This window comes from Trachinotus anak, unplaced genomic scaffold (genome assembly GCF_046630095.1).
Source record: "Trachinotus anak isolate AG129_WGS33_773 ecotype Australia unplaced genomic scaffold, CSIRO_AGI_Tana_v1 ptg000012l, whole genome shotgun sequence".
Classification (NCBI taxonomy): Eukaryota; Metazoa; Chordata; class Actinopteri; order Carangiformes; family Carangidae; genus Trachinotus; species Trachinotus anak.
This window is the reverse complement of record NW_027273863.1, coordinates 16,547,356-16,569,076: the sequence shown is the minus strand read 5'-3', so window position 1 is coordinate 16,569,076 and position 21,721 is coordinate 16,547,356. Positions and strand designations below refer to the sequence as shown.

The 21,721-nt window shown below is 40.3% G+C and overlaps 1 protein-coding gene across 12 annotated transcripts in view; it reads right to left on the bottom strand.

Moving 5' to 3' along the window:
* Nucleotides 1-21,721, bottom strand: part of obscnb (obscurin, cytoskeletal calmodulin and titin-interacting RhoGEF b) — a 57,801-nt gene that overhangs the window by 15,009 nt on the left and 21,071 nt on the right. Inside the window, exons 33-59 of one of the 12 annotated variants that reach the window (XM_071492909.1) lie at nucleotides 21,412-21,681; nucleotides 21,051-21,320; nucleotides 20,562-20,828; nucleotides 19,047-19,313; nucleotides 18,666-18,932; nucleotides 18,191-18,457; nucleotides 17,704-17,970; nucleotides 16,539-16,805; nucleotides 16,044-16,310; nucleotides 15,555-15,821; nucleotides 14,632-14,706; nucleotides 13,983-14,057; nucleotides 13,415-13,510; nucleotides 12,649-12,720; nucleotides 11,578-11,652; nucleotides 10,439-10,705; nucleotides 10,033-10,299; nucleotides 9,278-9,544; nucleotides 8,493-8,762; nucleotides 7,349-7,618; nucleotides 6,590-6,868; nucleotides 5,901-6,158; nucleotides 5,398-5,664; nucleotides 4,969-5,241; nucleotides 1,951-2,217; nucleotides 1,444-1,719; nucleotides 1,032-1,304 (exon numbers count right to left, since the gene is read on the bottom strand). In XM_071492909.1, coding sequence (XP_071349010.1) covers nucleotides 1,032-1,304; nucleotides 1,444-1,719; nucleotides 1,951-2,217; nucleotides 4,969-5,241; nucleotides 5,398-5,664; nucleotides 5,901-6,158; nucleotides 6,590-6,868; nucleotides 7,349-7,618; nucleotides 8,493-8,762; nucleotides 9,278-9,544; nucleotides 10,033-10,299; nucleotides 10,439-10,705; nucleotides 11,578-11,652; nucleotides 12,649-12,720; nucleotides 13,415-13,510; nucleotides 13,983-14,057; nucleotides 14,632-14,706; nucleotides 15,555-15,821; nucleotides 16,044-16,310; nucleotides 16,539-16,805; nucleotides 17,704-17,970; nucleotides 18,191-18,457; nucleotides 18,666-18,932; nucleotides 19,047-19,313; nucleotides 20,562-20,828; nucleotides 21,051-21,320; nucleotides 21,412-21,681 — 6,303 coding nt within the window. The remainder of the gene's footprint in view (nucleotides 1-1,031; nucleotides 1,305-1,443; nucleotides 1,720-1,950; nucleotides 2,218-4,968; nucleotides 5,242-5,397; nucleotides 5,665-5,900; nucleotides 6,159-6,589; nucleotides 6,869-7,348; nucleotides 7,619-8,492; nucleotides 8,763-9,277; nucleotides 9,545-10,032; nucleotides 10,300-10,438; nucleotides 10,706-11,577; nucleotides 11,653-12,648; nucleotides 12,721-13,414; nucleotides 13,511-13,982; nucleotides 14,058-14,631; nucleotides 14,707-15,554; nucleotides 15,822-16,043; nucleotides 16,311-16,538; nucleotides 16,806-17,703; nucleotides 17,971-18,190; nucleotides 18,458-18,665; nucleotides 18,933-19,046; nucleotides 19,314-20,561; nucleotides 20,829-21,050; nucleotides 21,321-21,411; nucleotides 21,682-21,721) is intronic. The other 11 variants (XM_071492910.1, XM_071492911.1, XM_071492912.1 and 8 more) reach the window with 11 other exon arrangements.

The following is a 21,721-nucleotide window of genomic DNA, read 5'->3' as shown; positions in this document are numbered from 1 at the left end:
TGGTATCAACACATGGATGTCTAGAGGAAGACATATGCCATATACTGTGGTTGCATCGATTTCAACCAGGTACCTTAGCCACATGTCATTCCCCTCACTCACTCCCTATACTTCCTGTCACCTCTCAACTGTCCTTTGTCCAGTGAATGCAAAACTGCTCATAAAGCAAAATATTTTATTTGTGAACCAAACCATGGTTACATACAGTAGGCTCCAAAAGTCTGACAACACTTTCCCATTCACTTGAATAAGAGTGTGTTCTCAGGCCCTGTTCGGACCTGGCATTAACATGCATCTCAGGTGATCTGATTACAAGTGGACAGCTCCAAGAACGTCAGTTCACATCTGGAATTAAAATGCATCTCCACATGATTTTCTAGAGACCACTCGTGATTGGATCTCACCTCCCCACTCTCTATGCAAATAAACACGTGTACATTATTGTTTTCAGCCAGACACATGTGTTGTTGATGTGTTTGTGTGTGTGTGTCTACGGATGAGAAAGAGAGAGGGGGAGAGAGAGAGAGGGAGAAAGAGAGAAAGAGAAAGAGAGAGATTGAGAGAGAGAGAGGGGAACAAACCATTGCAATGTTCACATTTCTACAATGAAATAAGGTTTTAACCATTTGAAATTGTAAAATGTTTCTGGTTGTTTATGAAATTGTGGTGGGACTAATTAGACCAGCAGAGGACGTCAGTTGAGTAGGCGATCCTTCATGGTGGCCCAGGGCACATTTGCAGTCACACTGCTAAAAGAATGTGGCAACTAGTGCCCCCAACCACTTCTGAATGTGGTCTGTGTGATGAGATCAAAAAGGCCTCCACGGTGCATTCACACCTGTAGTTAGAGCTTTTCACTTGTGGTCTGATCACCTGAGATGTTTATTTTATTCTATTCAAAATCCAACGACTACATTCTTCAATATTAACATACAAAAAGCTAATTGTAATGAGGAAAGATTACAAAAGTCTTAAAACCAACTGTTAACCACAGCATTGCCTCTTAGCAGCACTGTTTATCAGACACTTACTGATGATGGAGAGCTTGGCCAAAGAGAGAGCATCTCTAGCAGCAAATGTAATTTCCTGTTGGGGCAAAAGTGGTGCCTGTCTCAGGACAAGGCGATAAGAACGGCCATCAGCCCTCATAGCCCAGAGATCGCTGGGCTTGAGCTCAATTCCATTAGCATACCAAGCTATTTCTGCCACCGGGACAGGCTCGGTTAGCTCAACACAAAACTCAACCTTCTCTCCCACTGCTGCCACTCTGTCTTCCAGACCCTTCACAATGTCCAGCTGCCATCCTTATGAGAGAAATCCACATAATTAGATGTAAAAGGCTGTCAATATACAATACACGATCACATAAGAATTCAAACCAGGCAAGAGGGTTGGTGTAAATGTAACAATTTCAGTCTTAAAGCATTCATTTGGGTGACTTACCCTTGACAGAGAGTTGAGCAGATGTGGATGCTGTGCCAGCTTTGAAGGTCACTGTGCAACTGTCATTAACATGCAACTCTTTCAGCAGGAGCAGATGACGAAGACCACTCTCAAATGACACAATCTCAGCATTAGGAGATTCCTTCACTGGTTTGCCATCAAGAAGCCAGCAGCAATCTTTGTTCTCAGGACGAGAGAGAGCACACTCAAACAGTGCTTCACCTCCATCAAAGGTTTCCACATTCTCCAGGCCCTGGACAATGTTAATGGGCTTGCCTGTAGAAGGCAAAAAGAAAATGAAGAAAGAAAGAGAGCACACTCAAAATAGATTTTAAGAGGACTGCAATATTTTGAATCTCAAATCTTATGGGATTTTGCCAAGAAATGTCACAAACTTTGTGATGATCAGCAAAAGATCATTTTATTTTGCAAAACAATTTTTAGGTTTGAGGGAGCAGAGGAGATTCCCTAAAGGTTGGTGGTCTTTCCATGTGGAGGGAGGCTCACCTTCCACATGAAGTGAAGCGACCACACAGGTCCCCTGTGCCTCACAGGAGTATGTGCCCCTGTCCTCAGCGGACACAGAGCTAATGTACAAGCGAGCCACATTCCAGTCCTGCTCCACTACCACCCTTCGGCCATCAGGCTGCAATGGCTGCCCGTCTTTCTTCCACTGAGCCTTGACCGGCCTTGAGTACTGGCAGATGAACTCAGCCGGTTGGTTTTCAACCACCCGAAGGTCCTCCATCTCGCTCACCACTTCAACTGTGGGATCTGAGGATGGGGTCAGGGGTCATAGGATCAGGCCTTGGCCATGAGATATTAGGATATATGCAGGACATGCCAAATGACATATGGGCTTTATAACCCCCCAAAGTATCATCAATATTGTGGTAATGTCCATATGTCAGTGACATTATGTCTTTATAGAATGTCTAACAGAAATTGTATATGCGATGGTATAGTATCTTAATGTATATTTTAATGTACACTGTGTCCACTGTTTTATCCTATGTCAGCATCCCGGGGGTCAAAAAGCCCAATCGTCAAGATGCAGGGTGATGATCACAAGAAGAGCTGGCAGGTAATGAGGGGGAGGGGTGTGATAAGTGGATAGAAATGTCATAAGGTTGGTGTAGGGGGGTTAGGAGCTTTAGTGCTTGAAGGTTAGGGACAGGGTTTGGTGAGACGGACCGGTGGAGATGGAACATGAGTATTCAACAGCAGCCGGCCTGTATGGATGGGTGGAGCAGCACTTCACTAACACAACAAATCTGTTGTCACTGTTCAGTGGTTCATTAACTCTGTGCAATAAAACCTGGATCAAACCTTAACATCACCAAAACCAAACCTACTGTATGTTATTCACTGATTCCAATCAGCAAATAAGACTCACTCACTATCTACATTGCCAAGGGATTCAGTTAGGGCTGCACAGTTTACCATATCATAATCACGATAATGCTTTTGGCTTTTGACACTTTAAGAGTGCCTGACCTATCACAACAAATCAAAGAATCCCAAATTGTGGAAGCTTGTTTCTTCTATTAACTGGTCTGTGCTTCCCAAAGACAGTTGTTGATGCAGACAAGATTATTATAACATCTATGTAACAGTTGTTTGGCTACAGCTTCAATAGCAGTCAAAACACTGAGTAGTATTTACTGAGCTGAGCATATCATAAACAATGCTTCAATCTAGCCTTAAACAAAGGAGGTTATTTATATTAGTCAAATAAAAAACAGCAGCAAGATGTTGGGGCAGCAACATGAAACACTGGACATCAGTGGACCAGCAGCAACACCCTACTTAGCCACCAGGAACGCTAGCCTGAACAACAAAGACTACCCAAGTTGTCAGGGAAACTGCTAGTGGGAACAACAAAGACTAGACAGAGTCAACAGTGCTCATCAGGTGAGCCATGTAATTTGCTGTGCAGAACCTCACTGTGGACCAACCATGTTTGTCATGTTCTGTTGTGGACAAACCTCAGAGGGAGTCCTGTCTGATTAATGTGACCAATATAAGGAAACTACCAACCCCAAACACATGAAAACTGTTACGAACAGTTGACTACTGAGTAACAGTTTATGTAACCCAATGTGTTATAGCCAGCAATGTAAGAGTATCTTACTTTTTGTTCTCTCGTGGTTGCTAGAATTGATAACAGTAGCCATTTTGCAGAGGTATCACAATCATTGTGAGTTTGGTCACTTATACAAAAGTGCAGTAATGATTGTTGTGTATAGTGTATATAGTATATTTAAGGCTACATTTGTTGTTAAAACCACTAAGTAATATTGACTGTAAATGGGCAAAGTCATAGCACACAAGTCAAAAGACATTTTCATTTTTTAAGAAGACATCCTGTTTTCATGTCACCTTTTTTGATGTAAAGATTTGCACAACTGAAGCAAGTGTAAACAAGCAACAGTAAATAGTTGTGATCTCAAAAGTGACAAACATAATCGTGATTATCATATTACCATTTCAGCAGCCCAAAATACAGCAGATTGCCAGGACTCCAAAAGAATCCAAAAGAAGAATAAGTCTAAATAACAGATTTCTGTTAGAGGAGCTATTTTTAAGTTTTGCTATTGCTATATAGCCAATGTTAGTATTAACAGCTGTTTACTTAACAGTCTTATCAAGAGGTTCAGCCATCATTGCATTTCCAAGACATAAGGTTATAATATGCCCTCTGAGCAGAGCTACTTTTTCTGGGCAGACCGGACACTGCAGTCACTCAGTATGGGAAAGAGATTTGACAGTCCGACTAGGCCAGAGCTAGCAGGGTAGCAACTTCAGCAGAAGAAATGAAGTGACAGAAATAGAAGCAAAACAAGAGGGTTGCTTTTCACCACTGGCGACAGTGGCAAGTAAAGGAATGAGGTTTGATGCTGAATGTTTCTTCTAGTACGTAAACAGCTGATATTGCTATTTGCTAATACTGGCTACAGAGCTATAGCAAAACTTAGAAATAGCACCTTTAAAATTAATGGCTGATAAATTTTTTTTCACAGGCACATTTTATATCACTGGCACATTCAGCCAAGTGTTTTGGTTTAGATGCTACTCAGCTCAACTCTAACAAAACTTTGCTGTGGTGCTGCACCCAGATGTATGTTTTGGTTGTATCAAAGCATACAGCAAGGAACTCTCTACTGCTGCCATTATTATTATTAATGAAGTGAAAAACAATGCTGCTCATGCATGACAACCTCAAACTTTTGTATAGAACCCTGCAGAGAATAAATAATAATTCATGGTATATTCACTCATCTTTTTAAAGATTTTATTTGGTTGATGCTAATCAAGTAGAAAACAAAAGATTTTAGTCTCATCTGCCTATTGAATTTATGATAAATATTGCCAATTGCTAAATTAAACACATCCTTGGATTTATTATTGATTTATTATTGTGTTTGAAAGATTATAATGTAGACTTAAAATGCTGCAGGGTCTGAAATAAGACTGTGATAAGTAGTATCACAGTCTCTTGTGGTCATCTTTGTAACATTATACCTTTGACTAAGAGCTTGGCAGTTGATGTTAAACTTCCAGCTTTGAACGTGACAGTGCCAGAGTCATCTGTGGCCAGGTTCTTTAAGGTGAGTATGTGGATGTGGCCCTCGCTCAGCCCTATCTCACTAAAGGAGCTGTTCTCCAGCAAGGTGCCATCCAGCCACCACTGCACCTTGCCAGGTGCCCTACCAGACAACTGACAGGAGAAGGTTGCCCATTCCCCAACAAAGACGTCGATGGTCTTAAGACCAGAAACAATGAAGACTTCTTTTACTGTTGAGTGAAAAATACAAATATGCATACACTGAGCCTAAAACTTACTCAATGTTTGCATTATGCTAACTTAAATGACAAAACAACATGACATCATAACAAAAGACAGAAAATGTACAATCGAGGACTATAGCAACAGTATTAAAGGGTGGCTACCTTGCACTGCCAAAGAAGCTGTAGTGAGCTGGTCTCCTGCATCACAGGTGTAGTAGCCACTGTCTTCAGGCTCCAGGTTCCGTATACAGAGCTCTTGAATGCACCTTTCCTGCCTCATCTCATACTTCTTACCGGCCTGGAGGACCATGCCTCCTTTCCTCCACTCAACACGAACACCTGGCTTAGACAGCTCACAGCGCAGGGTAATATCATCACCCTCTATTGCGTCCTGGTTCTTTAGCTCTGTCTGGAAGAACACTGGAGCACCTGGTGAGAATTTAAAATGGGAAAATGTTGCGTCAGATGTTGAGATGACAAGTTTTTGCATCAGATAGTTGAGATGACAAACATCTCTGAGAGACTTTCGACAAAAGAACTGCCGATGCATAGTGATGCCAGACTGGGTGTGTGGTTGAGGGAAGTGGAAGTTCAAGAGTATTTCAGTTGTTCATTTCAGTCCAATTTTGGTCCACTTTTTTTTTAGAGGTGGCATCATTCTTTACCTTCCACAGTCAAGGTGACGTCACACTGTACATCTCCAGTGTCACAGGTGTACGTTCCTGAGTCCTCAGGCACCACATTGTAGATGCGAAGCTCATGGAATGCTCCATTCTTCTTTAGGTTATACTTGAGACCTGCTTGGATGGCCACGTTGTTTCTGATCCAGGTGACAGTGGTCTTGGGGTCAGAGATGGTGCAGGCCAGAGTGACAGTTTCATCCTCTAATGCCACAGTGTTTTGCGGCTTCTCTAATATTAGCACTGTAAATATGGGAAACCCGAAACTAGATTTAATGAGAGTAGCATTTAAATGCAATCTTTCCCCTTTCTTTACAGCCCTTGCATTAATTATTTCAAAACTATGTACATAAATATATAAATGCCTGATCACTGCATGCTGTCATACATTTTACAGCACAACAAATTATGATCTGAACATTTGATCAAAGATAGATCTAGTATCATTTAAAAAACACTTAACTTAAGTTATGATATTTGTGTTAGTATCTTGATAGCATTTCTTTTTATTGCACAATAAAATAAATGCAAAGAATAGAAGACACTTCTAAAAGTTAGGATGTTGAAAATGATGGTGCAAGCAGATTTCCATTTGTCAAGACAAAGCTGTTTGCTGGTCGATGTTGATGGATGTGAGGACTGAAAATCTGAAGTGATCATGTCTTCCCCTTTACCTTTAGGTTTCTCCTCCACCAGCAGACAGGCAACACTCTTCTCTTCTCCCACTACGAAAGCAACGTCTCCTGACTCATCTGTGGTTACCATCTTCAGGGCCAAACGGTGCACTCTGCCCTGGCTGCTCATTTGATTCAGATCATTATTCTGGAGAAGGTTGTCTCCAAGCCACCATTCCCCATTTACCACGCCAGAGTGTGACAGCTCAACCTCAAAGACAGCATCCTGCCCAGTGGTCACAGTGATATCGCAGAGTTCCCGGGTGATGCGCACACACTCTGAGGATGAATGGGATGATGGTCAGTGATCAGACCTCCAGAGGGCATCACCATGAAGGTGTATCCATGATCAATGATCTAATTTTAATCCTTCCTTCATACCTCAATCCTCAAGTTTGATCTCAGGAACATGGATGTAGTACTGTGCCCTGTGCCATTCTAATGACAAATGATTTCACTAGCACTAGATTATCAACTAAATGTATCTAAAATGAAACTGAAAAAAATGAAAAATTTGAATGACTCGCACCTCATTACAGTGCAAAAAGTTGGAGTCAACATAAGATAATTTATAAATCAACAGCTCAAATTTCAATCCAGAAATCATACAACTCTAAGAGTGTGAAATCCAATAGAATAAAAAGCTGAGTAGAGGACATGGTCCAGTACTTGGGAATGGAATGGGTGAATGCAAAATGGACTTCAGGAAGGATGATGACAAGAGGAGACAATAGACATAGATGAGATGAGTGCTGTTACCTTTAACAGTCAGGGTAGCAGTGCTTTTCTTGTCGCCTGTATCGCTGCTATATTCTCCACTATCCTCCACATTCAGCTTGTGTATAACCAGGGTGTGAGTGGTAGCTCTTTGTTCCATGGTGTACTTCTCGCTACGGCTGAGCACAGTCGAGCCCTTCCGCCAGGTCACCTTGCAGTTAGGACTGGATGTCTCGCAGGACAGGGTGGCTTTGCCTCCTTCAGTGGCCTCTTGGCATTCCAGCTCCTTTTTGAATAACACTGGTGCAGCTGCTAGAAACACCATTATTAATTAGGATGAATTATCTCAGATTTTTTTGGAAGTTAACACTGCCACTACAAAACACATTATACTCAGAAGCAACATTATTTATACTCACAATTTCAGTAATGCCGTGCAATGGAGAAGTTCAAAACAGAACATGAACAGCACTGTTAAAAATCTCTAGTTAACCTACATTTGACCCACTTGAAAATCTTTTATGAACCACCAATAGATGGAATAAAAAAATCAGTGTCAAAAGCCAATGTTAAATAATACTGAGCATTTATCACTGTGTTGTGCTAAAATGTAAACACTCAATTGACACAGAAAGTAAATGGAAAATACATTTGGTTTTATCAGCTTCATTGTGGTGTAATAAAAGGAATAGACAAATGAAACGATTTGAGTTTAATTAAGAAAGTTAATGAAGTTTTTACGTGCATCGAGTTATTTGAATAAAGTGTCTAGTAAAAAAGTAAGTAATGCAAGTGTACAGCACGGAATACAAGAATTAAAGGGAGACATTGATCAGATCAATAATTACTGACAAGGTTTAAAAGGAAAGGGGAAATGTGGTTAGTTCAAATTCAGTGGAAGGAGGAGTGAACATGCATTTACTGTAGAAAGTACACATTTTGTACTAACAAGAAAGTGAGATGAAAGTTGAACAAGGCGATAGAAAGTGAAAGATGTTTTCGAAGTTTTTAGGAAATCACAAGCATCTGAGTTTTGGGATGCTTTGTAGAAACATTTTGAAAAGACAGAAGATAGGTGTCCCACAAGAAAGATGACAGAGAACGAATGAACAGAAGAAGACCACATGAGACTGTAGAGGCAGCAGATTCTTGTCTTAAGAAATAAAGGTTTGAATGTTCCTCTCACCTCTGACTGTTAGAGAAGCAGTGGAAGTGTGGTTTCCCACTGTGAAAGTGACTATTCCTGAGTCAGCTGTGGTGACACCTCTGAGTGTGAGGCTGTGCACTTGAGCCTCACTCTTGATTAGATTCATTTCATTATTCTGCAGCGGGACGTCCTGGAGTTTCCACTGGGCCAGAGGCGCCTCCTCATGAGAGACCAGACACTCAAAGCGGACATCTTCACCCTCATATACAACGCAGCTCTCCAAGAATTTCAGGATTTTAACCTCGACCTCTGTTTGGCAAATACATTTCAGCAGAATAGTTACATATTTTGTGTATGACATGAACAAGTGTTTGACAAAGATACAGCTAAAATTGTGAAGACTGTGATCAAAGTGTGATTAAATTTATGAAGATTTCTGTCAAGCTGTTTTTGTGAGTAGTACCGAGTGAAAGGAAACAGAGTAGGGTGTGTTATATTTTGTGAAGAGAGAACAGACACAGGCACAAATGATGAGATGATGATGAGATCAGTGATCAAGCTCAACAGAAAAGTGTTTGTGTGAATATTTACAAGTGCTTTGAAAAACAGTGAACGGCAAAACAAGAACACACATGGGATGAGAAATAATACTTGAAAATTTGAATGCAGTCAAACGGGATCTCCAGATGAAAGGATGATGCACTTCACACTCAAGTGTTGGTTTGTGAGAAGATAATCAACAAGACTGAGTGATGAAGGACAAGCAGAAAGCCGTGACTCCAGAGAGTGCATGAAAAGGACAGTCTGAAATAGGCAGATCCTACCCTGCACAGTGAGGACAGCTGAAGTCCTCTGGCTGCCTGTATCACAGGAGTATTCTCCTGAGTCAGCTCCCTGCAGTTTATAGATGACAAGCTCGACTACAGTTCCTTCCTGTTTCAGTTGATACTTGCTGCTGGATTTCAGCACGCTGTTACCACACCTCCAGACCAGGCTGGCTCCTGGTTTTGTGGTCTCACAGCGAAGACTAGCAATCTCCCCTGCCTGTCTTTCAAGGTTCTTCAGCTGGGTTTTGAAAAGGACAGGCTGGGCTGTAGGGGAGGAAATGGATGATATGAGGAGAAAGAAATCAGGTAAACAAAGAGAACTGTGGCCCAATTTGTAACCTAAGTGAGTCTTAGTTGTATATATCCAGATCTTTTAGTCTGAAGTCCTTAAGTCGAGTCAAATCCCAAATGTAATTGTTTCTCATCACAGTCAAGGACAGTCTAACAAATCTTATGCATCACTAAAATACCAGAAACTAGAAGCCTCTCCTGTGCTTTTGGTTTAATCACACACTAATGCTAGCTAATACTGTATCAATAACCAACATTATTATTAAGGTAAAAGCTTATCTTTTCATATTAATAAAGTGCCTTATATTCAATATATATAATATTTACAGTAATAAAAAGGTCAAGTCATTTCTTATCTCTCTTTAGAGGGCTCCTAAGTAAGAAAGTAGTCCATGGTCCAAGTCTTTTAAACAAGCAATTCAAGTATCTTCACTGCTAACAATAGTCTGTAACAGGCATACCCTTCACAGCTAGTTGTGCAGTGGTTTGATGGTCACCAGTGTCACATGTGTAATTCCCAGAATCCTCTGGTTCTACATTATGGATTATTAGTGTGGCAAGTTGTCCTGTCTCTCTAATTTCATACTTGGCACAAGGACAAAGACCAAGTTCTCCTTTCCTCCACTCCAGAGGAACACCAGGTTTAGAAAGCTCACAATGCAGAGTGACACTGTCCCCCTCATCAGCCGTTAGGCTTTCCAGCTCTTTTGTAAATATGATCGGGGCAGCTGATGGATGAAAAGACATAACCAAATTTTTATCTACAGTGCAAGGTCAAGAATGGCGATGAAGAAATACAGTGAAATAATGAAGAATGAATCAAACTGTGAAATGGAAGACGTCAAGATAACATGGTCTCCATCCTACCATATACTGCCAGAGAGGCTGAGCTTATTGTGTCCTCTGAACAGCATGAGTAGTTTCCTGTGTCTCCAGGTCTCAAATCGTAGATCTGGAGTTCATAACTGAATCCTGTTTGTCTCATCTGGTACTTTTCTCCAAAACTCAGGACTTGAGTTCCCTTCTTCCATTCGACAGTGAGTCCAGTTTTAGAAAGCTCACAATGCAGAGTAACACTACCTCCCTCCTCAGCCTCCTGGTTCTCTAAGTCTCGGATGACAATGATTGGAAGAACTGGGGATTGAATACATGAGACAAGGTGTTGATGTATACCTGTTGTAACCCACAGGCTTTCAGATTGGATGCCAGACGCAGACTACAATACGCTGTGTATATAATATGTTAATTTTTTACTTACCTGACTCAGCTTGTTTAAGTAAAAAAAAAAGAAAAAAAAGAAAAGAAAACAAGAAAAATATATGCCTGCTTTAACATTTACATACACACATACATACACACAACACTGAGGTCAGTGATCCCTGCTCCCATTCAAAACAGGGGCCCAGCTAAACATTTATCAAATCTGTCAAACCCCGCTCTTAATTATTCCTCTCTGGAGACAACAAGAATCCAGAATACAACAAATCAGACATTCTCATGAATACAAAGTGAGCCACAGAAAGCAGATTTAATATACGTGTGTCACAGAACGTCTACCTTCTCTTTACACTTTGGTATCCAGCTTAGTAGGCTCTGGTTTTAGGATGACTTCAGAAATACAAAGTTTTTGTATTTGTTTAATGCATGTAAATAGATCTTAAAGATCTGCTGCGATGAGAGAGCACCACAAATCACGTGGAATTTAAGACAAAGAATGTTGGTAAATTGCTTAACTACACAAAAAACACCAACAACACTGAAATCAACAGTGAGCCACTGAATTTCCAACTCATCAGCCAACAAGAACAAATGAGCCAAACTGCTGACAAAACCCTCAAGACACAAGGATGTCATGTCATATCGTAACAGTCTGGATGAGTAGCATATGCTATCACAGCATGTGCTTTGGCAAAATCCCAACAAACAAAAAACCTAATAGAAACAGAAGCCCATTTACACTCATTAGAAATGTCCTCCTGGAGTTTCTTGATAAAACTCTCACATACCTTCAACTCTCTTTTTGGATTCCTGCTTCTCAGGTTCAACTTTGGAGGTCACTGCTGAAGCTGGTGACTGCTCTGCTGCAATTGAAGTTATTTATAGACACATAATAATGTAGATTTTAATTCAACTTATATAGACCGTAAATCTTCACCAACAGACTGAACAATGCAACAAATCAAAAGCAATGTGCCGCACAAACTTCAGAGCCACAATTTCCAAGACATCTAAATTCCACAGAGGCTTAATTTTAATTTGACAGGGGCAGAGACAAATGCGTCAAAAATCCTCACCTCAAGTGAAGATGATACAAATATTCATGCAGTATGCAATAAATAAAGCAACACTTGAAAAAAGAACAGACAGTGCCATGACCAAGAGCTTTCTCTCCAACAAGAGACAAGAGTCTATTAATCCAGTATCTTACAAAATTAAATTCCCTCATATTGCTAAAATTTAACTGGATCATACTGTATCATCACTAACTGCAATCACTGACCTGTGAATGGAGTTTTTGAATGAGGTAAACATTTATGAACCACATAGCACACCAATATGCAGACTCAAACACGAGCACAGCAGCCATGGTATGATTCACATAGCAACATGACTACTGGTGACAGTATCCACTGTATATGATGATAGCTGCTTACAAATCTCTTAATTGCTACACTCTTTCAATAATGTAATTTACACCAAAAGCCACAAGAAGCACAAAAATTAAACAAAAGGAAACACAAGGAAATTCAGTGCAAGAACAAATATTACATAGAAGCCATAGCCAAATATTAATACAATATCTGTTACAATTCAATATTATTCCATCCTTCCCTATATTCATATTGTGAAATTCTGCAAACCTAACCTTAAAACCTAACTGTACTTTAAATTATTTTTGTTCATTGCCAACCTCTCACAGCAACACAAAGAAGCTACAGCCGAACACATGAAAAGCTTAATACACCATAAAAAGTAGAGAGCATCAGCAGACCAAAAACACCTGACAAAAAATGAGGGATGTGGCAGGTAACAGTGAAGGAGCAGGAGGCCAAGAAAGAGTTCAAATCCTTGCATACCTTCTCTTTGCCCTTTGGTCCCCTGCGTCTGGATGTCTTGTTTGAAAGATATTTCAGCGTCAGTCTTGTCAACTGGGATAAAACACATCATTAACCTCAGTCTTAATGAGTTCTATCAACCAAACTGGAAAGCACACTGTCACAAATGACCCATTACACCCAGTATACTGTTGCCTGTTTACAACTTGGCATATTGAGAGATGTCCTTATGCTACATTAAATATGTTGATGTCAACTCAGTAAGTGTCAAAATGAGGGTAAGCAAAATCTCTGAAAGCAGAAAGCAATCAAAATCAATAAAGCTACAAGCAAAAATAATGAAAGCTTCTGTATTTTCCTCTCTCACTGATAATAAGCAGTCCAACATAGCAACAATCCAAACCAGTACCACTAGTGCCATAAACATATAACATCAACATCTTCAACACAGACCTGCACTAAACAAGGTATTAAAACAACTGGACAAAATACAGTATTTGCCACAAAATGGAATTTACAGAATAGCAACATATATGAGAGCTAATAAGAAAATGGAACCCACCTTCTTTATACATTTCAAACATTCAGCAGGCAACACAACAAGCTGCACAGATGGTTAACCCAAGCTGAACTGTCTACTGTCTGTGTTTTCCAGTTCTATGGATTTAAGTGTGTTTTTCTACAAGCCTGAAATCATATGTGAAATATAACAAATGACAAACACGCTTCCAGTATTGACAGATGTGACAGTATCCAACAAAAGCCATGCAAATACGTGTCTCATTACCTTCCCCTTCCACTTTCAGCTGTTGAGAATCTCTTTGAATCTCCTGTTTGAGGAGCTGCTGTTCAGGAGTCTGTCCAGTAGTTGGCAGAATGACAGCTAAGAAACACACAACATTGCTACATGTGATACTTAAGTCTTTCAATCAATGAGTCTTAAAGGTTAAAAACCAGCTGATGGGAACAAATACGTGTCTTCACTCCAATTTGTCAGCCTCCATGCCACACAGTAACTCAAAGAAATCCACACGTCTAGACTGAAATTACCTTTTTTTCTACAATACCACAAATCATCAAAAATAGCACAGATTGTGACATTTAACAGGGGATAAATATAGTCACTTTTACCAACAGGCAGATGTAAAAAAAAAATAATAATAATAAATAAATAAAGGTAGGTAAAAGGTAAAGCTTCAAAGCAATCCCTCAAGCAACAAGACACATTTTAATCCAATTCCTGACCCAATAAGTTTCTGATAATACCAGTCAAGTTCTGAATTACACACAATAATTAGTTACTAATGCACATGGGCTAAATAAACAAGCAAAGCTGATAATCTTCTGAAAATTACCTTCCACTTTTTCATATACCTCCTGCCTGTTGTGCTTGTCTTTAGCAGCTATGGATGAAGCCTCGGGGGTCTTGGCTGAAAATATGACATGGACATAGAAATGCTGCTTAAAGTGAAAGAGCAGCAAACAGTGACATTGGCAAGACCAACAGTATTTAATACTGGCCCCTGAGCACAGCCTGTATAACTGCTACGAATTCAAAGACCTCCAATCTTCTCAAACCACACAAACAACAACTATGAAACATGCCACACCCAAGAAAACTCCAGCCAACAACATTCTCAAACTACCGACATGCCTCCTGAATAACTGGCACAAATATGAGAGTTCTTATCTCGTCTTTCTATTTTTTACACATACTGCAAATAAAACACAGTGGAGGAAGACTGACATGAAAATTCATAGGCAATCCCATCATGACACAGAAGCAACATTTGATACATCAGAAGCAAACCACAAACTAAAACATTTGGTAAACTATAGAGAAATAATGCCACTAGAACACTTCGATTTCACAGTGCATAAACGACAAGGTACACACCCAATTTAGGGGCAGGCTGCACATATCAACACAAAGGCCATTAATAAGATGGACAGAGCACTTAAAGCCAAAAGTCAAACCAGCATATTGCCACCTTCCTTCCATACCTTCTATTGTTCCTTTGGTTTCCTGACTCTTAGATTCCTGTTCAGCATCTGAAGGAGAAGCTGACAGCTTCATAGCTAAGAGAAAACAATCTGAATTCAGAATGTTACATACTTGATCATCTATACTACCTTACCATAATGACTAAAACCTAAATATCACCTTGAAAAATGGCTCAGAATTTGTAAATTACAAAAATTTCAGGAATCAGTAAGCACCACAACACACAGCTGATGACTACAATACAACACAAACAAATACCAATTAGTGGTCAACACTAATACAAATAAAAGCCAAAACATAAGACAGACAAAATAACAGCAAGGAATTACAAACTGTGTAATGTGAAAAGAAGGCTGCTTTGGTATTACAGCCAGTTTCTGGCTAGGTCCTTCTTCAGTTTGTTTTCTCAAATGCAGAGTGAGAAAAACTAAAAGAAGTGATGAAAATCTTTGAAAGAAAATTCAAGCTCCTGTGAGCTAACCTGCAGATTCACCATAGTGGTTTGTGAAGGAAACATCTGATGAATCTGACATTAGAAATCCACAAAGAAAGCTGACATTTTAAGAGCCAGCAAACAGACACAAGACAAAAAAAACTAACAAACAAAAAAAACAATAACAATAACAAAGAAACAATGACAAAAATTTCATGGTAAAAGCAAGATCTTCAATACAAGTGCTCAAAGATCAAATGATGAAAGTGTAATAAAAATACTTTTCCTATCAATTCAACATCACTGTCTAAATGTAATGTGTGATTAAATTTGAACAATACACTGCATGCAATGCCAATGATTAAAAAAAGATATATGTTACAACACAAAATGCAAGAAATTGGTTGGTTAGTTTTCCAACATTATAAATAACATCATATTTCCAATATCTTAATATATTATAGAGGTTCAAATCACTTATCCTCCTACCCTTGATCTTGAGGCTGGCTGTGGTCTTCTGGTCTCCACACACACAGCTGTAGTCTCCACTGTCTTCTGGCACCACTTTGTTGATCAGGAGTTCATTCACAGAGGCTTTCTGCTTCATCTGGTATTTGTCTCCAGACCTCAGGACCTGTGTTCCCTTCTTCCACTCCACCAGGACTCCAGGTTTGGAGAGCTCACACTGCAGAGTAACGCTGGCTCCCTCCTCAGCCTCCTGGCTTTCCAACTTATGTTTGAAGGTCACTGGCTGGGCTGAGCATTTGTTAGTTGGTTAGCAGTCAGTGACATGCTATAACATAAAGTATCAAAATATTTTTATATAAATTGGTACACAAACAAACACAAAAGGTAAACATAGATCATTTGCAAGCCCTGAAGACATGAGGACCCCTGAGAAAAGGTGTAAATATGTACATAGAAATAGCTGTTCTTTTTAAAAATGTCACTCAAAGTATTTGAAAGTCCTCTTCCTACCCTTGATCTTGAGGCTGGCTGTGGTCTTCTGGTCTCCACAGACACAGCTGTAGTCTCCACTGTCTTCTGGCACCACTTTGTTGATCAGGAGTTCATTCACAGAGGCTTTCTGCTTCATCTGGTATTTGTCTCCAGACTTCAGGACCTGTGTTCCCTTCTTCCACTCCACTGGGACTCCAGGTTTGGAGAGCTCACACTGCAGAGTGATGCTGGCTCCCTCCTCGGCCTCCTGGCTTTCCAGCTTATGTTTGAAGGTCACTGGTTGGGCTGAGCATTTGTTAGTTGGTTAGCAGTCAGTGACATGCCATAACATAAAGTATCAAAAAATGTTTATATAAAAATGGTACACAACAAACACCAAAGGTAGACACAGATCATTTGCAAGCCCTGAAGACATGAGGACTCCTGAGAAAACATGTGTAAATATGTAGATAGAAAAAGCTGATCCTCTTAAAAGTGTTACTCAAACTAACTATTTGATAAACCTCTTCCTACCCTTGATCTTGAGGCTGGCTGTGGTCTTCTGGTCTTCACACACACAGCTGTAGTCTCCACTATCTTCTGGCACCACTTTGTTGATCAGGAGTTCATTCACAGAGGCTTTCTGCTTCATCTGGTATTTGTCTCCAGACCTCAGGACCTGTGTTCCCTTCTTCCACTCCACTGGGACTCCTGGTTTAGAGAGCTCACACTGCAGAGTGATGCTGGCTCCCTCTTCAGCCTCCTGGCTCTTCAGCTTCTGTATGAAGGTCACTGGTTGGGCTGAGCATTTTTTGGTTGATTAGTGGTCAGTGTCATGTGATGACATAAAATATTTTCAAAAATGTATAACACAAATAAGACTAAGTCAAAACATAGTACATGGCTGGACTGCGCATGGTCAATGTATAAAATTGAGAACATAGTTGAAAACTATTGTGGAACCACTGTAAACAACTGACATCATCACATACTATTTGCAATCTGCCTCGTGTCAGCTGGTTTCAGACCTTTATCTGTTTGCTTCTCTCCTACTTTCTCTGCTCACATATAGAGTATTTTAAAACAGCTATATTTCCAATAAAGCTGTTCTTGTTTAAACATTTCTCTGTTTCTGTTGTCAGACAATGGGACAAGTTTGAAATGGTGACTGTAACATGGCCCACTTCAACTACATGTTAACTTCCAAGCCACTCTGTTCTACCTAGCCAAGGTTTGTTCAAAAAGTCGCTAGATCTGATGCTAGGTGTTTTTTGAAAAAAAAAAAAAAAACATCTGTAAATCTGGACTGTAAATGCTGTAAACGCCCCCTTATCAAAACTGTTAGTCCCAATTCATTCTGAAAGGATATCGGCAAATCACGTGGCATGTGACTTACCAATGACAGAAGAACGATCACAAAACTCTATCACCCAACTCTACCACTCTGTAACTCAGTCAGTCAGTCAGTCAGTCAGTCAGTCAGTCAGTTATGGACATTCGCAATAATAGGGCTGGCCCTGCTATTGCGGTCTAGCCAAAAACAGACTCACAACATAAACACAAACACTGACAAGGAACACTCCACAAGGTTATGTAGAGTCCACAATAAATGTGTCTAAATATGTACACATAAAAACCTGTTACATAAGGGTTTCCAAAAATATTCCATGGACCAACTCTATAAAAATCCTCTTCCTACCCTTGATTTTGAGGCTGGCTGTGGTCCTCTGGTCTCCACACACACAGCTGTAGTCTCCACTATCTTCTGGCACCACTTTGTTGATCAGGAGTTCATTCACTGAGGCTTTCTGCTTCATCTGGTATTTTTCTCCAGACTTCAGGACCTGTGTTCCCTTCTTCCACTCCACTGGGACTCCAGGTTTGGAGAGCTCACACTGCAAAGTAACGCTGGCTCCCTCCTCGGCCTCCTGACTCTCCAATTTTTGTTTGAAGGTCACTGGTTGGGCTGAGCATTTGTTAGTTGGTTAGCAGTCAGTGATATACCATGAAATATCAAAAAACGTTTATATAAAAATGGTACATGAACAAACACAAAAGGCAAACACAGATCATTTGCAAGCCCTGAAGACATGAAGACTCTTAAGTAAACATGTGTAAATATGTACATAGAAATAGCTGTTCTTTTTAAAAATGTCACTCAAAGTATTTGAAAGTCCTTTTCCTACCCTTGATCTTGAGGCTGGCTGTGGTCTTCTGGTCTTCACACAGACAGCTGTAGTCTCCACTGTCTTCTGGCACCACTTTGTTGATCAGGAGTTCATTCACAGAGGCTTTCTGCTTCATCTGGTATTTGTCTCCAGACTTCAGGACCTGTGTTCCCTTCTTCCACTCCACTGGGACTCCAGGTTTGGAGAGCTCACACTGCAGAGTAACGCTGGCTCCCTCCTCGGCCTCCTGGCTTTCCAGCTTATGTTTGAAGGTCACTGGTTGGGCTGAGCATTTGTTAGTTAGTTAGCAGTCAGTGACATGCCATAACATAAATATTTTTTAAAAACAAATGGAAAACACAAAAGGCAAACACTGACAATTTGCAAGCCTGAAGACACAAGGACTCTTAAGTAAACATGTGTAAATATGTACACAGACAAAGCTGATCCTCTTAAAAATGTCAGTCAAACTAACTGAAAATCCTCTTCCTACCCTTGATCTTGAGGCTGGCTGTGGTCTTCTGGTCTTCACACACACAGCTGTAGTCTCCACTATCTTCTGGCACCACTTTGTTGATCAGGAGTTCATTCACAGAGGCTTTCTGCTTCATCTGGTATTTGTCTCCAGACCTCAGGACCTGTGTTCCCTTCTTCCACTCCACTGGGACTCCAGGTTTAGAGAGCTCACACTGCAGAGTGATGCTGGCTCCCTCTTCAGCCTCCTGGCTCTTCAGCTTCTGTATGAAGGCCGGCGGCAATGCTGTACAAGGCAACACAAGTGGAACTCTTTTGCGAAATACAACAATAATCACTTGTTTTCTCTAAATATGAAATTTTCCAGAACCTTGCAGAAAAAGACTTCATGAATCCATACCATTGACTTTCACAGTTGCAGATGTCTTCTGGTCTCCACAGACACAAGAGTACTCTCCACTATCTTCAACCTTCAAATCCTTAATTTGAAGTTCCAAACAGGTGTCCTTCTGCTTCATCTCATACTTCTCTCCAGCTTTGAGAATTTCAGAGCCTCTCTTCCACTGAATGTTGGCTGCAGGTTTTGATAACTCGCAAGAAAGCGTCACACTCTCCCCTTCTTTTCTATCCCGGTTCTTGAGTTTTTCTTTAAAACTGGCTGGCAGGGCTAAAATAAAATGAACAATGATTTGATTATATAAAAGACGGTGTTGCATGTGGTTGGGTTTGGGTTGAGACGGAGGATGGAAAATGATTAGACGTGAAGATGTTGGATGATGACATGCTCCTGTTGTCCATCATTAGCCTTCAGAACCCAAACATTTCCCTAGGTTGGGCTGGTATTCCTTTTGATGAACAAACTCTGTAATTACAATACTACAGGATGAAATCCGTTTGAAATGCACAAAGGATTACTAAGATAGGAAACCTTAATTTATGCAGTGAACAGTCCATGTATAACAAGACAATACATTGACGAAAAGGTCACTTAGAAACATACTGAATGATGTTGTTTACAACTTGCCGATGTGCAATCAATCTCTCAATCACACAAATCCCAAGACAAAAACGACAGAAATGCAAAGCAGATCCTTCAGTAACACACTCACAAAGCAAGACACTGAGAATAATTTTCTATAGGAAAATACAAAAGAACAATTCAACCAATCTATGACATTCTTTGAAAAGTCCACACTTAAAGTAGATTTGTAAGTGCTTGGGATATACTCATATATACGCATATACTTTCTGATCCCCAGCAACCACAGCGATGGTGCCTGAGTCCCCACAAGTTAACTCTCTCACGGTAAGAGAATGGATACCCCCCCTCAGAACCTGAATATCACTTAGTGGGTTTGACTGTAAAGGGGTGGAACCTATGCACCACTGTACAGTAGGTAGATCAGTAGCATTGACACAACAAACAAATGTAGCAGATCCCCCCTAAAAACAATGAACATCCTGTGGTCCTTCCACAATAACCACAGAGTGGCCTTTCCAGTGAAACCAAACCAAACTATAAGCTAAGTCATACAGCATTCACTTTCTGTGGCATGACCAAACTTACACAGGCACAAAATAATACTGAATACAGGCGCTTGAGGTTTTGACGGCCTTCAAAATTAGTTACACAACCATGCAAAATGCATTGTCATAGATTAATTCTTCAAAAAATATTCAATTTTAGATGTCCGATATACAGGTTCAATACTTAATATCAATGTATGAATGTTAACAAACTTTATTGTAAAAAAAAGCACCTGCTAAGTAAAAATGACTTAGCAGTATTTACTTCTTTCCACACTGTACATTCCAAACATGTTTATTCAATTAACTCTTTAAACAAAATTCATCAAGCTAATCACTTCTGTAAGACTTACCCCAAACATGTATACATATACACTTAAGTCCTCACCTTTAACGGTCACCTTTGCCATGGTCTTAGCAGTGCCCACATCACAAGTGTAGATATCAGTGTCTTTCTCCTCCAAGCCTTTGATGGTGAGAGTTAAGACCCTCTCTTTCTGGGACATCTCATATCGACCTCCGGCCTTGAGCTCTGTGTGACCTTTCAGCCATATCACGGTGGATGATGTTTGAGCCGTCTCACACTGCAAGGTCACAGAGCTCTTCTCATCTGCTTGGCTGTCCTTCAGCGTTGCAATGAATTTATGGACTGGCTCTGTAAAAAGAGAACAACAGCAACTCAATAAATTTGTAGGCACAATTTCAAATTGCAAGATTAGTCTATGGTTTCAGAAAACAAAACTGAACTGATTCTAATTTTAAGATATTGATTAGAAGTAGTAGTCTCAACAAGTGTTCACAGGTAAGTATCTTAAATGCTCATACAGTCAAAGATGAAAACTGCTGTGGGATGGAAGTTAAGTAATTTCAGTCTTACCCATGATTTCGAGTTTGGCTTTGGTGGTTGCACCTCCAACAACTTCACAACTGTACTCTCCAGAGTCTTGAGTGGAGACATTATGGATGGTGAGCTTCATGACCTTATCCTCCTGGCTGATGTCATACTTCTGGCTCTTTCTGATGGCTTTGCCTTCCTTGGCCCACTTTACAGTGGAGCTAGCCTGTGTTACCTCACAGGTAAATACAGCATCTTCCCCTTGAACAACACTGACACTCTGTAGTCCTTTGGACACAGATGAAGCTTTGCCTGCACCAAGGGATGAAAACATGTTTATTTCAACACCTTAATCTTTTTGAACCTTTTTTCTAGGCCTCTTAAAAAGATATATGTAGCTTACCTTCAACTGTTAATGTTGCTTTAGAGCTCAGGTCGTTAATGTTGAAGACTACCTCACCAGCATCAGCAGGGTTGACATCCTTAATGGTTAGTATGTACTTGCGGCCTTTACTGGTGAGGTTAAAACGGCCTCCTTTTGAAATGGTTTGGCCATTAACAGTCCATGAGCACTCATCTGTGTTCTCACGGGACAGGATGCACTCAAAGCTGCATGTCTCTCCCTCATTCACCTCAGCTGACTTCAGCCATTTGGTAATTCCAATGCCAATCTCTAAATTTGAGACAGAGAACATAAGGTGGTGAAGATGCCA